Genomic DNA, 18,497 nt, shown 5'->3' with positions numbered 1-18,497 from the left:
TCCGGCGGTGGCTCGTCGGACCAGAGGAGAAGAGAGGAAGTCTCAGTGGCCGACGCTGCTTCGGTCCAAAGAGGGCAGCGGCAAGGGATCGGCAGAGGAAAGGCAGCCGGCTGCCGGCGCTAGGCTGAGGAGGAGCGACGTCGGCGAGGCGCTAGGGCAGAAAAAAGAGAAGATGTAAGAGGAGAGGAGGAAACCGAGAAGAGGAAATAGAGAAAACCGCCGTGAGCGCCGGTTAGGGCTCGGCGTCGGGAATGGCTCGGGCGTGCAGGGGCTTCCGGCGAGGAGGAGAGGAAGTAAAGAAAATAAAGAAAAGGCAAAATAAATAAAGAAAAGGAATTTAGAAATTCAACTTTTCCTCATTTAAATGGGGTAACCTAAATAGGCTTTTTTTCCGGAACCTCGTTTTATCCCCGAAAACTCGTCCATACAAGCTCCGAAAAATTCCAGAAAAATTACCAAAAATTTCGGAAAAATCCCTTATTAATATTCGCCTATTTTTCGGTATTTTACAAGAGAATACGAAAATGAGATTAAGAGTAGAGAAGATGTGTGTGAAAAATGATGAAATAAGCTCTCTATTTATATAGTTTTGATAGTAACGGACACTAAATCATAGTCATTGATAAAAAAACGGTCAAATGATCCTAACCGTTGAAAAAAAAACCTAAAAAACCCTCCCAACGGCTACGAATCGCCGGTTAACCGGCGGTTCCAACGGCTATGAACCGCCGGTTAACCGGCGGTTCAAGCCGTTTAAAAAAAAAAAAAAAAATTTACAGCTGAACCACCGGTTCAACCCGCCGGTTCAACCCGTTGGTTTTTACACCCAATGAACCGGAACCGGCCCGGCAACTTGCCGGGCCGGTTCCGGTTCGACCCGGCGAACCGGGTCAACGGGCAACCGGCTCGTTGACCCGGTTACGGCCCGGGTCCGGGCCAGACCCGGCCCGGGGTCGGGTCTATGTGCTAACTCTGTTTTACAGGATAAACATATTTTTTATTTGCCTGGGCTAACCCTTTTTTTTTTTGTAAGAAGGAGAAGTGTGAAAAAGGGCAGTCTGGACGCTTGGATGGCATCCGCGCGCTTGGAGATGATCCGGGTGCTTGGACCAGCTCGCTTGGGCAAGTGCTTGGCCTAACACTTGAGCGGTCCAGGCGCTTGGAGTTGGTTTAAGCGCCCGGAGCTAGTCCAAGCGCACTAGAAAAGTTATCCAGGAGTTGAATTAAAGTGAGTCGACTGGTCGAGCCCACGTCAACGGTTCAAGCGCCTGAAGGTGGATAAAACTTCGCGGATGTAGTTTCGACGAGAGTTCACTACGTCAGAATGGTCCAGACACTCGGAGGGGTTTTATGCGCCCAGAATGAGCTTATATAAGGGCCTTCGACTAACAGCTTCAGAACATTATTTGCTACAAGTTTCATTCTTGCATGCTGCTCCGAAAAGGCTTCGACAACACTGAAAGACTGCTCCAAAGTTTGAAGAACGAAAGATTTCAGGGGCTGCTTGGTTCAGTAAAGGGAATAGGAATAGGAATAGGAATGATATTAGTGGGGAATGATAATGGGTATCATTAATTTAATGGGGCTGCTTGGTTTAGTAAAAGGAATGAGTATCATTATAAAGGATGCTGCTTGGTTATACTCTATTTGGGAATAGGAATTAGCTAATAAAGTTTTTGGACTCATGGTTCTGGACTAGTGGTTCTGGCTGATATCGTTGATCAGGAGCTTGTTCTAGTCTAGAATACTTTGACCTGGAGGAAGTTCCTTTGCAAGGCCCCCAAGAGTTTGCCCTCGATTTGACTTCCATTGCCAATGACTAAGGTATCCATCTCCAACATCTCCACCTTGTCTTTGTCACCAGAAGTCTTTCCAAGTGAGAAGACTTTAAATCAAAAGACATATCAGAAACTTGCTAGGGTTTACTAGGGGTGGAGAAATAGTTGCCATGCCAGTTTCATTTCAAAAAGGCAACGCAAGCGAGGAGATCAGATGACACACAAGATACGGTCGTGGCTTTCTCGAAATCTCATTTAACAAATTCTTCTTTCAAACATTCAAGACGATAATCGAAGAAGGAAAACCAAAAGAAAGAAAAAAAATAGCCATCAGAGCGCACGAATGGAGGAGAAAATAAAACCAAGGAACCAAATTCACCATGGCTCTAAAGAAAGCTCGATAAGATAGATCTATAATGCAACCAAACTGTATGAAAAAAGAGATCTTAAAGGGGGATCTTTTTCTTGGTAGATTGTTGTCGTGCTACATACCTCAGAGATGCGAAGGGCAGCGGCGAGAGGAAGGAGACGATGAAGGAGCGAAAACCTCGATGATATCGGCGATTTTGGACAGTCCGCGCGTTTTTCTACGGGAATGGTTTCAATATAGTGGTTTTTGTGAGGAATGGATGATTACCCACAAATAAGGAATGAAACTAATGTGGAAAAATAAAACCCTCCAACCAACAATCTATTTTTCATTCCTTTCCCATTCCCCATTTACCAAACCCTCAAAATAAGCAGCCCCTCAATTTCCTTTTTGTTTGTCGATAACAATTATTTCAGTTCTTGTACTCAATACTTGTATTAACGATCGCGGGCCTTAGAGTAGGAGTTGTCACAGGCTTCGAACAAAGTAAAACTTAGCTTTGTTAGCTTTGTTTTTTTTTCCGCTGCGTAACTCATTTTAACTTACGATTTTCGACGAATACTATTCACCCTCCCCTCTAGCGTCTCTACTATCCAATAACATATCTTTGTATACGTGTGGTGCGTGTGCTATAATAATTAGGAATTATTATTTTATCTCTATTGTGCATGTTTACGAAATATGTTTTAGCACTCAATCATATTGGGCTTCCCAACACTCTCATGTGGTGACTTACTTAGCTTTTTGATTTACCTCTTTATATATACTATGGGACTTCTGGGGTTAATATATGACATTTGTTTAGATCGTAGCATTAGAGATTAGTATCAATTGATATTTATAGGAAAAATATGAAATTTTTTGATATATTATATATATCGTATCAAAATATATTGAATATATCAAAAATTTAATATATCAAAAATCTCTATAGATATTATACTGTATGTAAAGGTTTTAATATGATATTTAATAATTTAATATTTGATGTAATGTACTGATACCGAAAATTAAATATGAACTATATCAAATTTATAATTTTAATATATTAAAATTTTAATATAATATCGATATGTTTTTTTAATATATCAAAATTTTAATATAATATAGGATTTTAGATTTCGATGCCAATATATCTTTACAGAATTCTACTAAAGCAACAGCTGCTCTACTAAAAGAAGGGGGTGAGGGTAGTTTGGGAAATGCATTTCGAATAAGAGAAAGGGTTGGGGGATGCTACTATTGGCTATCCCATCTATTAATCCTATAAATTTATCGGGCGTGTACAGGCCGAAGAAAGATACAAAAGCTTCTCGAATGCTCCTCTCAATTTCCATTCCCTTCCTGCGCCGACCCAAGCGATCCCCTTCGTTTCCCTGCTACTAGTCTACGACTACTTCCTCTCGCCGGAATCCGCCAAAGCCATGAAGCGCTCCGCCGACGAACACGACCGCAAGCTTCCCTCCTCCGCTGCCGACGCCAAGCCTGTCTTCATCACCAAAGCCGAGCGGCAGCGCCTCGCCCTTCAGCGCCGCGAGGAGGCCGTGGCCGAGCAGCGCCGCGCCGCCATCGAACTACTCCAGCAGAACCACAACGAAGCCCCCAAGCCCCTTGAAGACCCCTTGCCTCCCTCCGACTCCAGCCAACGCCGTGACCACGAACGCGACCGGGACCGGGATCGAGACCGCGACCGGGACCGGGACCGAGACAGGGAACGGGATCGGGTCCGGGACAGAGATCGTGATAGGGATAGGGATAGGGATAGGGATAGGGATCGGGAGCGGGAGCGCGACCGCGAGCGAGAACGAGATCGCGATCGACGCACTCGCGACCGAGACCGGGAGCGCGAGGACGAGGCCCGTGCTCGAGAGCAGGCGCGCTCGGAGAAGCAAGCGGAGCGTGAGAAGACCAAAGAACTGGATGCTATCAAGGAGCAGTACCTAGGATCCAAGAAACCGAAGAAGAGGGTTATCAAGCCGAGCGAGAAGTTCCGCTTCTCCTTCGGCTGGGAGGACACCGAGGATACCTCCAGGGACATGAACGCCCTCTACCAGAACCCCCATGAGGCGCGGCTTCTTTTTGGGCGCGGCTTCATAGCGGGCATGGACCGTCGGGAGCAGAAGAAGCAGGCCGCACGCCATGAGAAAGAGACAAGGGAGGAAATCCGGCGCAAGGAGGGCATTGAAGAGCTTCCTGAGGAGGCTGCTGCCCAGAGGAAGAAAGAAGCAGCTGCCGAAAACTATGATTCCTTTGATATGCGTGTCGATCGCCACTGGACAGAGAAGAAGCTAGAGGAAATGACAGAACGAGACTGGCGTATCTTCCGTGAGGACTTCAATATCTCCTTCAAGGGGTCACGGATCCCGCGGCCTATGCGAAGTTGGAGCGAGAGCAAGCTCAGGCCCGAGCTTCTCAAAGCTATTGAAAAGGCGGGTTACAAGACCCCCTCCCCCATCCAGATGGCTGCCATCCCTCTTGGCCTCCAACAACGTGATGTGATTGGCATTGCAGAGACTGGGTCAGGCAAGACTGCAGCCTTTGTCCTCCCCATGCTTAGTTACATAACCAGGCTGCCACCCTTGACTGAGGAGAATGAAGCTGAGGGGCCTTATGCTGTTGTCCTGGCTCCTACACGTGAGCTTGCACAGCAGATTGAGGATGAAACTGTTAAGTTTGCTCACTATCTAGGAATTAAAGTGGTATCCATTGTAGGTGGACAATATATTGAGGAACAAGGATTCAAGCTGGGGCAGGGATGTGAAGTAGTGATTGCAACACCTGGTCGTCTTCTTGATTGTCTGGAGAGGCGGTTTGCTGTGCTTAATCAGTGCAATTATGTGGTACTTGATGAAGCTGATCGGATGATTGACATGGGTTTTGAGGAACAGGTTATTGGAGTGTTGAACAAAATGCCTTCTAGCAATTTGAAGCCAGAGAATGAGGATGAGGAACTTGATGAGAAAAAGATATATCGTACTACATACATGTTTAGTGCGACAATGCCTCCAGCTGTCGAACGACTTGCTAGGAAGTATTTGAGGAACCCTGTTGTTGTTACGATTGGCACTGCTGGCAAAACCACTGATCTCATCACTCAGCGTGTGATCATGATGAAGGAGTCTGAAAAGCTTACAATGCTCCAGAAGCTTCTTGATGACCTTGGGGACAAGACAGCCATTGTTTTTTGCAACACTAAGAAGTCTGTTGATATAAGAGCCAAGGACCTGGACAGATTGGGCTACAGGGTGACCACACTTCATGGTGGGAAATCCCAGGAACAAAGGGAGATCAGCCTTGAGGGCTTTAGGAATAGGAGGTTTAATGTTCTTGTAGCTACTGATGTTGCTGGACGCGGGATTGACATTCCTGATGTCGCTCATGTGATTAACTACGAAATGCCAAATCAAATTGACATGTATACACATCGTATTGGTCGTACAGGACGAGCTGGGAAGACAGGTTCTGCAACTGCATTTTTGACTCTACATGACAGTGATGTATTCTATGATCTGAAGCAGATGCTGATTCAAAGCAATAGCCCAGTGCCACCAGAGCTGGCCAGACATGAGGCTTCAAAGTTTAAGCCCGGGAGTATTCCTGACAGACCTCCTAGACGCAACGAGACTCTTTTTTCTCATTGATAGATATTGCATATGCTGCTTATTGATGGTGTTTGAAAATTTTACTCAATTGAACTTGATGACTTTTCTTTTCTAGTTTTGAGGACTTCATCTATAGTCATCTTTCATCTGGTAGAAAGCATCTAGATTGTGTATCAAGGTATGTCTTTTCCAATTGGTCTGTCTTGACAGCCAAAATGTTGGTTTTATTTAGATTAAGGTTGAAACGTCATTTGAATTACATGTACTTGTGCTGTTAAAATTTCTCCTAATTGATCTATATATTATGGTCAATCCTTTTTATTTCTTATTCTTCTGTCAGTTGTAACTGGTTGATCAATCTTTCTGTTATAGACTATGCTCAGATGAGAAGATTTTATCTAACTTCTTAATGCTGATTATGACATTTATTATACCTAGTTGTAGATTAAATGTTAAGCGAATCTTGATGAAATTATGCATGGAATATTTATGAGAAGAAAACTGTCCTGCAGTCCCTAGAAACATGAGAGAATTTGCTTCAATTTCTCTCCAATTAAATATGGAAGACTGTGGTAGGGAAGAATAACTTCCTTTCAATGCTATGTTTTAGTAATCTATAAAGATGTTCATACATTCCATTGCCCATCATATGACATGGTTGTAGGCTTTCATGTTATCATCACAAGTGTATGTGGGATCATTTAATATGCCTGTTTGAGTACCTCTCTTTAATTGTGAGCCTATTGTTTAGCAACAGCCAATCTTAGCACTTGATGATATAATCGTAAGCAGATTTAGAGTAAAGAGACCATTTGCTATGAGCTCCCAGATCAACACTTATTGCTAGGATTGTTTGTCATGTGAGAATATATTTTATTCCAGAGATCAGGATATGCCTAATTAAGCCTAAGGCTTGCTGAATTGTATCTGAAACAAGGATCCCAGCCACTCTCATGCAGCAATGCCGCCCCCTTTGTATCTTTCTTGAAGAAGAATTGAAAAGGTTTACACATCCATAATCAAATGCTGTATTCCCTCCATGTGCCAATTATCTAGCCATAATCTTTTAGCAAGTCCATCCCTCACAATATTTATTCTTTATACAAGGATAGCTAGATGCATGATGGATAGAACTTGAAATCACAAGGACCTATATGATTCAGGCTTTGTGACCATAGGATAAACCAATCACAGAAGGGTTCCAAGGTCTCTCACCCTCAGCCAACTCATCTTTAGAAGCAGAAATGAATAAACAACCAGCCAACATATAGGATGGCCTTATAAAGATTTCCAGGAAGAGTTCATCAACGCATTCTCATGCTCACCATCATATTCAGGAGCCACCTTAGCCACAGATAGGAGTGACAATTTGGGTTGACGGGCTATAACATGGATTGTGTCTCATCCAAACCCGACCTTGATCTAATTAATAAATAAGTCAAAATTCTGAACCCACACATGACCTATCTATAGACGGATTGATCCTTTTATGACTCGGTTAATTAAACAGGTTAGTCAGATGATAAATGAGGCTCAGTATGACTTGTTTAAATTTTTTTTTGACAAATTTTAAAAACATTCTAATTATTTCTAATTATACAAAAATCTGAAATATAATCTATACAAGCTTATATTATAATTCATATGGCATTATATAAAATATGTATTAGATTATTTATTTACAATTAACTAATATAATGAATTAGGTACCTATATATTTATAAATAGGTCATAAACGGGTTAACCCATTTATGACTAGACCACCTGGACACATTTAGTTCAAACCCAAACTTGGAAAAATGTAGGTCGTATAGTGTATAAGCCGTGTCAACTGTTGCCACCCCTTCATGCATCCCTCGCCTTTATAACTGCTAGGTTTAGAAACGACCTCAGAAATAATTTGATCAGGAAAACCCTTATCTTTCAAAGAACTCATGACAAGAACAACCTCCTTGAAAGCATCATACTTATGGGCAGAACTTAGTGACAGATGAGGGTAAGAAACAATCAAATTTGAATCTTGGATAAAATTCCCAGTCAGATGATAAAAGGAAGACAGCAAACCAGATACAAAAACATATCAAATAGAACAGCTTATCTGGGTGAAACCAGATTAAATCCAGACTCAAGAAGGGGGAAAGTTCCGAAAAGCAAAGTCTGATGCTTTCAAGGATGCTATTAACTTAGAATACACCCAGAGAAGCATGTGATTGAAGCAACTGTATATGCTCCTTAACGTGTGTAAAGAAAAGCAGGCTTTGGGCAGCAGCCAAATCCTGATTTCAACCTTGAACTATCTTCCTACTTTTCCAGATCTTTGAAACTTCTAGCTTAGTCATTCAATCCATACAACCAGCTTACTCCATTACCAATAACCTGCTATCCCAATTCACCTTGCTCGAGTTGTCAACCAGCACTTGAGCCAAATCTGCCACTTTGAATTCCAACCAGTTCGGATGAAATAATCTCCATTACTAACTCGACTTGCCTGAATTCTCCATTACTACTCAACAAGTTCCCAATCAAGGTCCAAACTATCAAAGTTAGTAGGCTTATATAATCTATTATAGTTTTTACCATGATACTTCTTGATTGGCACTATGATAGTCAACAGCTTAGTGCCAAGAAGGCCATCTTGTTGCTGAGAACTAGTCATGCTTTTGGAGGTTTCTCAAACACTTGGACTGAAGAAACTTGATGAGAAAGTTCTGGCTGAGAGCTCCAGAGGCTATCAAGTTAGGATTGACTCAAGAAACAAGTTTCATCACTATGAAATCCTCAAGGAAAAATGCATGTAGTATGATTAATTCCTCAACTTGATGCTTTCTAAATTACAGTCGTGTTGAGGTTTTTTGGTTACTTGTTAATGTTGGAAATCCTATCTTTACTCACTTGTTAGATAGTCTTGTAGATAGCCCAAAAGCTAATGCTGGGTTATGCTCAGATTGATCATGTTCACTTTGGTTAATATTTGATCTTGTTCTTGTTAAAAGTAAATTTTGTTAGGAGCGCATATCTCTGTAAACAAACTTTTTCTCATAAACCTGTCCCCTTATAGGGGAATATTCATGTAATGTCCCTATTTTTTTTTTTTACTTTTTTTAAAAATCATTTACCATAACTGCGGACGCCACTCGCACGTATTACCATAGTGAGTTTCCAATTCAGAAATTACATAGAGGGTTCTTAAAACATAAAATAATGCAGAAATTAAACTGAAAGGGCTTCGGGCTGTACTTCCATTGTTCCGAGCTGGCTCACTGGTCAATGTCTCCTGTCTCATCTGTTCCATTGTCTGAAAAAGAAAGATTAAAGTTTGTGAGTTAAAAGGCTCAGCATATTCAAAACCATATTCATGCAATAGTTAACGTTTATAATCTAGTGTACTAGGGGAAAATCACATTCTATAACTTGGGACCTATCTAGTAACATACTATGAACGAAAACATAGACAACAACATAAGCATGGAAGCATAAATGTAAGCATGGTAAATGAACAAGGCATAATGATAGACTTGATCACGAGCATGTCCATAGGCATATGCATAAGCATAACATAAACATAATCCTAAACAGAAACATAAACATAAGAGTAATCATGAATATAGGCATAACATGAACCTAAACATGAACCCAACCATGTACATGGCATAGCGTGAATATAAACGTAATATATCATGAACCTTAACATATACATAGTATGACATGAACATAAACGTAGCATATCATGAACCTAACATATTTATAGCATACATGAACATAAACATAGCATATAATGAACCTCAACATATACATAGCATAACATGAACATAAACATATCATAAAATCTTTTTAAGGCAAGTTTGGATCGTTGACATTGACTAGCTATTATCATTTGGTTGATTGATCAATCTCAGCTGTAAAACCATAGTACCAAGCGGCGGGACATCATCAACCACTTTTCTGTTACTGGGTCTTGGCCTATTGTTGGCGGGGTCTCCAGCAATCCTGTTGTCAATGGGCCGTGGCCTATGGAAATCTGGTGTTGGACTCCCTAAGGGGCCTTAGCTCGTAAACAGGGTCCCTCTGAGGCCTTCTCCCTCACAGTATTCCCATAAATCATTATCATAATCGTTTCATCACAGTCAATTTATCCGATATTGGGCTCCCTATAGGCCTTGTCTCGTAAACGGGGTCCCTCTGGGACCTTTTCTCTCACGGTATCCTTATTCAAGCTTTATCGTTATCATTATCACTAGGATGAGTTGTTAAGGTTAGTGTTTTCCTAACATTTATAATGAAATTTAAACTATAACATGTGATCTTAAACAATTAGCATGCCAACAAGATCATTCAATGACCTTAATACATGGAATATGAAGATCCCCACATGTTTTTATAGTATTTAAGGGACCTTAAATTTTGATAAAATAGCCTAAAATGTTCTCTATATAGTAACCATGAGTTTCATAATTCTAAGGGTCATTGTATGCATCAATAAAATGAAGAAACTACATAAAAAGTTAAAACTACAAATAAGGATCCAATTTAATGAAGCGGAAAGAATCCTAACATGTTCACCAGTGATTAAATGACATTAAATTAAGATTTAATTCACGTAAATGTTCTCCATATAGTAACCATGAGTTCTATAATTTTAGGAGTCATTATATGCACAAAAAGAATCAAGAAACTATATGAAATATTAAAACAACAACCAATGTTCCAATTTCATGAAGTATGAAGGAACCTAACGTGTTCACCAGCAATTACATACATTAAATTCGGATTTAATTCACCTAAATGTTCTCCATATAGTAATCATGAGTTCTCTAATTTTTAAGGTCATTATACGCTTCAAAAGTATGAAGAAACTTCATGAATGTTAATATAACAACCAATGTTCCGATTTTATGAAATATGAGGGAACCTAACATTTTCACCAGCAATTAATTGACTCTAAATTCGGATTTAATTCATCTAAATATTCTCTATACAGTAACCATAAGTTATCTAATTTTTAAGGTCATTATACGCATCAAAAGAATGAGGAAACTTCATGAATGTTATAGCAACAACCAAATGTTCCGATTTTATGAAGCATGAGGGAACCTAACATTTTTACCATCAATTAAATGACTTCAATTTCATATTTAATTCATCTAAATATTCTCCATCCAGTAACCATGAGTTCTCTAATTTTTAAGATCATTATACGCATCAAAAGAATGAAGAAACTTCATGAATATTAAAACAACAATCAAATGTTCTGATTTTATGAAGCATGAGGAAACCTAACATTTTCACCATCAATTAAATGACTTTAATTTCGGATTTAATTCATCTAAATATTCTCCATACAGTAACTATGAGATCTCTAATTTTTAAGATCATTATATGCATAAAAAAAAGATGAAGAAACTTTATGAATGTTAAAACAACAAACAATAACATCAACCATGTTATCCGAAATACACAAACTATAGAAGCCAACTAAAACATTAACAAGGTAGGGAACATGCCTTTGATCCTTTAGCTATTACCCCTCTCTTCTTGTCTTCCCATGGAGCTATGGAACCGGTGTAACTTGATGAGGGTGGGGGCTTAGGGCCGGCGGGAATCAAACGAGCAAGGTGGAGTTTCATGTTAGGTTTTATATAAGGTGGGGATATTAGGACTTGTTCTAAATCTTATCTACTAAATCATGTAAATTTTCATTCTAGATAGATTTTATAAATGCTAAAGTCCTATATATAATTTTTATAAAACTTAATACTAAGTCTAAATAGAAACCTATATCCATGGTTATATAATTCCATATATATCCACATATATAAAATTCGTAAGTTATATATTTATAAATGCTAAGTCATTTATATTATTTTTATGAAAACTTAATACTAAACCTATATCCATGGTTATATAATTTCATATGCATACCAAGTCATCATGTTGATATTAAATCCCAAATTCCGTATATATCTGCATAAAATCCGTAGGTTATAGTGTTTAATTATTTTTATTAATCTTTTATTTAATTTGGTATGCACCATATAAATTTATATTTTCTTCTATATTGATTAGATGGATAAGTTACACATAAATACTAAGTCTTTATATATTTGTATCCTACTATTTTCTTAATATAATTCACTAATCTAAATTTCCTAATTGTAGGCTAACTTAATTAATTAGGTCTATTTATGTAAATAAATTCTTAATTAAATCAAATGAACAATTACAATTAATCCAATAAATATCCTTAATTAAATAAATTTAAAATCTAATTAAATTATAATTAATCTAATAAATTGCCCTTAATTAAATAAATCCGGATTCTAATTAAATTGCAATTTAATGCAGTAACTCTCCTTAATTAAATAAGTGGTTTCGAACACTACAATACATGCATTCTACTTCACGGCAAATGCATGTTAGAGTAGAAGTGTATATTTATATATTGCATTTTTAGTGCAATTGTGTGGCAACTGCAGTATAAGTTTCTGCATGCTCATAAAACATCAAGATAAGTCAATAAGACACTTTTAACAATCTTGTTTTTCTGTGAACATCTAGATCATTAACTATTTGATTCAACAAATTAATACAGAGTCACTATGGTAACAGTCAAGGGATTCCTTACAGCAAATTTAGCCAACTTGTCAGCTACTTCATTTCCTGTCCTACTGAAATTTCATGAAATAATTGAAACACGCCTGCTAAGCACAGTAGCAGTGTAGTACATCATTTATTAGGTTCTTATAAATTAGAGAGCACGGTAGTTATTGATGATTCTTCAAGCCCATGTTTCATTCAGCAGCTTAGTCTTTTTTCTTTTTTCCAAAACCAACCACAGCCTATACATTTCTGCTTGTCTCTAGAGTATCGACAGCTGCACCAACAACAAATATCAGCATTCCAGATGCATCACAGGACCACAATATTCTTTCCCTTCACATCAGCATTTCGGAGTCTTTCCTTACCTTTCGCAACATCTTCCTCTACCCTTTTCACTTGTGTTTATTTTCCACACTTCTGTATAGTCAATCTTACTGTCATTGTCTTTGTTGATATTAAGCATAGCCCCTATGCCCTTTACCCCATTGCATCATTTCATTACAACTTTTGCAATCAAAGTTGAAATTAACAGTCTTTCTGACTCATTCCTGCTAGTTCGTTCTTGCTGCCAACTCAACTTATTGCAAATACTTTTCTCCTGAAATCTGTAGTTGATTGTTCTTTCTGCTTCACACTGAGGAGAACAATATTGAAGAAACACATGCTATGAATCCTCCTTTAACAACTGCAATGGGCATGGCCAGCTTTAAATTTTCACCAAGCTGGCAATATTTCTGAATTAGGTAGACTCGTTAGTTTCCAGAGAAAAAAATTAACCAGAAAGAGAGTCATACATAAAATATCAAACATTCTAAAATGCAAATCAACACTTGGGTTCTACCTTTCTGTGTTTTGCTGCGGCTTTTGTGTCTTTCTTCATATTTTGTATGACATGAATTAACATAGCCTTACACTGATTCTCCAATCCTATCAACAGAAAACAGTGATTTTATTCTACAAGATTTTTTGTTGTTTCTGGTTTCTTCAAAGTCTTTTGGGTTACTTGTCTAGGGAGTTTCATTGAGTTTAAAAATGCAATTTGCCAGTGTTACTAGGATTGCCATCTAAGAATGCATGAGGCTTGTGTGATTGTATTATTCATGATCTTCTATTTATGTTTCCTTCATGTAGCTACTGGATTGGTCTTTACTGATCTGCTATGAGTAAATGGTTCAATATGTGTAAGACAATAACAGAATACAAACTTTGAACCTGCACATGCTAATAGGTGTCCTTTGTTAGTAATATTATTCTTGTAAGTTAATGAACTTTTGCTTTCAAGATTCAAAAACATTTGTAATGTGGTAAATGTTTTTTTTGGTTTGGAGAAGCTTTTTCTTTTGAAGCATCTCCTAGATCTTGTTTTTTCCTTCACATATCTGTATAATTGCCAAATCAAATCATGTAGATGTAGCATGATAAACTTGAGTAGTGCAGCGAGAAACTTCCAGTACTAAACTACTTTCTTGCTATTGTTTGTTAGGACGACAACAAGGCTTCTTCTCATCTTAGAAGTGTTTCAGAAACCTAGTTTGAAATAGGATAGAACTTCTGAGCAATGATAACTATTAATGTTAGTCTGGCTATCTTTTGGAGAGCCCCTTCTTGTTTTGTCAGTTTCAGAACTTGAGTGCCAGTCATGAGAAATAAGTTCAATGCATGGATGGAGGCTGTCTCGAATTCCAGCCAAATTTTGTTAAACTCATCGCAGGATATTTCAGTCTGGTCCAATATTTTCAGTTAGAGGAGAAAATAAACCATGAGATTGGTAACTGCATTGCATGGATGAAGTTGCTAGTTATTTGAGAACAAAAAACACAAGTCATCACACAAGAAGGGCATGTATGAATTTAGTTTGTGAACCTTTTTCTTGAAGAAAGCAGGAGATCGTCATAGTAGAAGTGTTGAACTGCATTAGAACTATCACCTGAAACACGCTTTGTTGAAATGAAACCACTCTTTGACAATGAAAGAGGCTTCTAGCCATCTTGAAATAGTTAAATATCCTATAATTCTCAACGGAAGTGTTTTTGATTCCTGAACTGCCCTACCCTTTCAAAAATCTGCAAGTTGATGTCATTGTGTATTTGTGTTTTGCCAATTATTCGAGATGGTTTGGAGGTCAGCAGCCTCTTGCTTCTGTATTGTTTCTTGAGTTATTTCATTTTTTCCTTGCTTTCTAAAGATACCTATGTTTTTAAGATCACAGCTCTTTGGAACAATTATGGCTTCCTCTTGCTTGATAAGATCTTGTTTACAAGTGGCCTGGAATTCTTCTCCCTCAATTCTGCAAATTGCCTACATGAGCCTTCGCTCCCTTCAAGCAAAAGATGAACATGAACCCCTTGACATCTCAGGATGGTTTATCAAAGCAAGGTAATTTATGTTGATAGCAGAGAAGAGCTTTATTGGATTTCAAAGTGAACTCAAAACCATTTTACAATACGGTTGTTGAGTGTTAATCTATTATCTTTTGGATTTTAATTAAGAAATTGCTTAGACTAATTATTCAATAGCATAGACCCTGATTGGACTTTTCTTTAAAAAAAAGAATCCATTTAGGGTTGGTTCTTTTTACCATGTTTTTATGTTATGTAAATGAAAGATATCATTAGTTTTAATTGCCAAGCATTTCACGTTTGAAAACCTTTCCCCTGTCGCTCACCGTCGATTTCTGTATCCGTTGTTCCCGCTGCCCGCCGTGCCGACCTGATGCCGTGCTTTGGTTTTTTTTTTTTTTTTCAGATTGTCAGCTTAATCACCATCACGGAGGGGATGCGGTATGGCTCAGCATGTTATGGTGATTATTTATAAATAATATTAAATAATATTTATAAATAATATTTATAAATTATATCTATTAATAAATGATTTATTAAATTTATAAATAAATAAAAAAATAAGCTTGAAGCATTAAACTCAATAACCAAGTAAAATTAAAATTTTTAAATAATAAAATATGTTTAAATTAAGAGTTTCATAACATTTATCTAAATGAATTAAGTTTAAATTTTTTTAAAAAAAATCAAATTAAATATTTTATAATCATTTTAATAATTTGATATACTTTAGACTCAGATTAATTTAACTCAATTATTTTATTAAATAAATTTGAAAAAAAATACAAAATTTAGTTCAACTTAATTAATAACAGCCCTAACTCAATAACATGTGTTTTCTACTTTGGTCCATAATTGTTCACGTGCTAATTTGTCAATTATTTATCACAATTTTACAATCTTCTATCACCCACAATTTTACGACTTACTAATTTGGTGCAAATCATCAATCTTCTTACGGGTCTATCCAATCAATGAATCAGGTAATTGGATTGCTATACAATTGATTCTAGTTAATCAATGACGTGAAACTTGTTCTAGTATGATTTTTATAACAATTGTTTTTTTTTAAAATGGCTATGTGTGAAAAGTTAGACTTTCATCATGAGATTTTTTTCTTAAAAAATAGGAATCTAGGGTTGTTTTTAGCAAATTTATATGATATAATGAAATATATGATTCATTTTTAATGTATCCACTTTGCTCTCTATTCTCACTCTCGCATTTGAAAACCTTCCCACTTACGCTCACCGGCCGTATCTTTATCCGCCGTGCCCGCTTCCTGCCGCGCCGACGAGGACGCCGCCTGCCTTTCGGGTCGATCGGGCAGCAGCCCCGTGATCACCACCGAAGAAATGCCACCCACACCGTCGAAATCCCCACCGGCTATGAGGGCGGCGATCACGCCGCGAGGAATGGAGGAGGGAGCGGCGACCAGGAGTGATTCGGTGGTTCCCACCGAGGAGCCGGCGGAGCGTCGAGTCCCCGTCCTGGATGACGATGACGACTACGAGATCCAGGGGCTCAGGGAGAAACTGATGCTCCACCTACAAGAGGCGGCGGACCGTCTGAATCTGACAGTTCCGTTTCTTCCCAAGGCGACAGCGCCGGATCCGGTGGCGTGCGGGAACACCTCAATATCCGACGAATCGGCGGCGCCGCTTTCGAAGATGAGGACGAGGCGCATGATCTTGAGGGCTCACGAGGAACAGGGGAGCGTGAGCAGGTTTCCGCCGTCGACGGCGGAGAAGCGGGCGGTGCATTTCCGAACGGAACGACAAAAGTGGCCCAAGTTCTCTTTCTCCCTCACGAGGGACGAGATCGAGGAGGACCTCTACTCCATGACGGGGTGCAGAGCTCGCCGCCGGCCAAGAAAAAGGCCGACGGCGGTCCAAAAACAGATCGATGTGGGTTGTTTCTTCCTTTCCTTCTTCTTTCTTTCAATCTCAAGCGATTTGAAAACATACAAAAAGCAATCTTGGCAGCTCTTCATCAATCTTTGATGCTTTTCCATTAAAATGTTTCTTCCTTTCTTGCCGCAGACCTTGTTCCCCGGCTCGCGGCTGTCTGAGATCACCAGCGACTCCTACAAGCTCCCCGATGAGAGGTAGCTAGCTAAATATAGTAAACCCAAGAAAATCTCAATATTTTTCTGCAAACTTTGTCATTGAAATCTCCATTCTGATTACTGACTTATTGCTCTGTGATTGTTCATTTTACACTTTGTCGATTTTTCTTTGTTTTGGAAAAAAGAGATTATTGACAGTGGAAGTTAAATCAATCATTTGAAGGCATTGTTAGATGCAAAATGAGAAATATAAAATGATATCTTGTATATTAAAAAACATGGATTAGTAATATCTACATCTTTGTCAATAGCCATAGCTTCATTATCTATTTGTAGATGTTGTCCATGGCAACCTTGAGAAAAGCATGACAATATGAGTTCCCATTAGATTTGGGCACTAGGTGATGCTTAGATTTGATCATCCATGGTTCGGTCATGACTTCTTGGGATGGTGTATCTTCGGGCGAGAGACCATATATTTCGAACATGAACGGATGGACCTTAACTCGATTAACACGAAACATTTTTGATGATGATGTCCACTTTCTATGAAGGCGAGCAATTGCTAAGCAAGTAAAGGGGAAATAAGGTTTTTGTCTTGAGGTCAACATCGAACAAGAGCAAGGGAAGGTTAAGAACTATAGTGTGGGTGAGCGAGGCCAGATCAACAATAGGTGTGGATTGAAGCAAGGTTGACAAGGGCACGGGTCCTCTGGACCGCAAAGTGCAATCCAGAAGATGGACAACATCACTCATTGATATAATTTGATGAACCCCACCTATTATACAGGTGAGATCCATGAAATCCCACCTATGAATGACCCTTGGCCTAGGGCGGACCAGGGGTTGTGATCCAAAGGATCCTGGGTGGGTTGACAAGGAACACTGAGGGTAAATTTTTATTGCATTCTCTCTCTCTTCTATTTTTCTTCTGCTCTTCCTTTTCCCTCTTGTTTCTTTCCTCGATGGTAAATTAAGGAAGTTACTTTAAAGGCTAGTGATCTCGTCTGAGAACACCGATGAATGAGCCACCAGTGAGTGTGCATTGGTATTGACTTGGTCATCAATCGCCTAGTAATATTAAAGACTTATGAATAGACTCGCAGGAGCCTGAAAGGGAGAAAATGAGAAGGAGACTATTAAAATGACTCCTAGTGCAACAACTCCGATGCTCAAGTCTTCGGTAAAGGAGGAAAGAACAGTAGTCTAGGGTTTGTGAATGCATGTGTGTGCGTACCTACGCCTATAGGATCATGCTACCTTTTATATAGTTACGGCTATGCTCCACCTACTCTAAGATTCACGTTGGCGTTATCCATGTTTCTTGAATTAAATATCTACATTGCCCACCTCTTCTGGATTAAATGACAACATTTCCCACATTCTTCGGGGAATAATGGCAACATTGACCGTATCTTCAGCAAGCAATAGCCTAGCGCCTTGGTTTCCAGCCATCAGAGGCCCCGCTCTAGTTAGTCGGGGTGATCCGGAATCAAGATTAACGCAGAGTCAAACTCAGCACAGAGTCGGACCTGAGTCGGACTTGGCATGGAGATGAGGTTGCGTGGAGTGGGACTTAGATCAAACTCGAGGGTTGCATGGAGTCGGGGTTGCACGGAGTCTAGGTGACCTCTTGTTGACTTTGACTATCACCTCTATGCGACTATTGACATTTTCCTACCCATGTGGAACCCCCTAATTACTCCCCATATCACCAGTCATTTCTTCAAGTCTAGTGGAAGG

General features: G+C 39.0%; 2 protein-coding genes across 4 annotated transcripts; both read left to right on the top strand.

The window, feature by feature from the left end:
- Positions 1-3,410: 3,410 nt before the first annotated feature.
- Positions 3,411-14,671, top strand: LOC121992424 (DEAD-box ATP-dependent RNA helicase 21-like). 3 transcript variants are annotated; one of them, XM_042546794.1, is made up of 3 exons: positions 3,411-5,928; positions 13,831-14,468; positions 14,557-14,671. In XM_042546794.1, exon 1 carries the CDS (start codon positions 3,573-3,575, stop codon positions 5,787-5,789), a length of 2,217 nt encoding a protein of 738 aa, XP_042402728.1. In that variant the 5' UTR covers positions 3,411-3,572; the 3' UTR covers positions 5,790-5,928; positions 13,831-14,468; positions 14,557-14,671. The 3 variants fall into 3 exon arrangements, with proteins under 3 accessions (XP_042402728.1, XP_042402727.1, XP_042402726.1); XM_042546793.1 differs by having other exon boundaries at positions 3,420-5,928; positions 14,550-14,671; XM_042546792.1 differs by having other exon boundaries at positions 3,420-5,928; positions 13,831-14,671.
- Positions 14,672-15,927: 1,256 nt separating this feature from the next.
- On the top strand, positions 15,928-16,878 carry LOC121990153. The gene is made up of 2 exons (XM_042544361.1): positions 15,928-16,593; positions 16,729-16,878. Exons 1-2 carry the CDS (start codon positions 16,042-16,044, stop codon positions 16,795-16,797), a joined length of 621 nt encoding a protein of 206 aa, XP_042400295.1. The 5' UTR covers positions 15,928-16,041; the 3' UTR covers positions 16,798-16,878.
- Positions 16,879-18,497: the final 1,619 nt, after the last annotated feature.

This window comes from Zingiber officinale, chromosome 6B (genome assembly GCF_018446385.1).
Source record: "Zingiber officinale cultivar Zhangliang chromosome 6B, Zo_v1.1, whole genome shotgun sequence".
In the NCBI taxonomy this organism is placed as follows: Eukaryota; Viridiplantae; Streptophyta; class Magnoliopsida; order Zingiberales; family Zingiberaceae; genus Zingiber; species Zingiber officinale.
The sequence above is the reverse complement of the archived record's forward strand: the minus strand, read 5'-3'. Positions and strand labels throughout refer to the sequence as shown.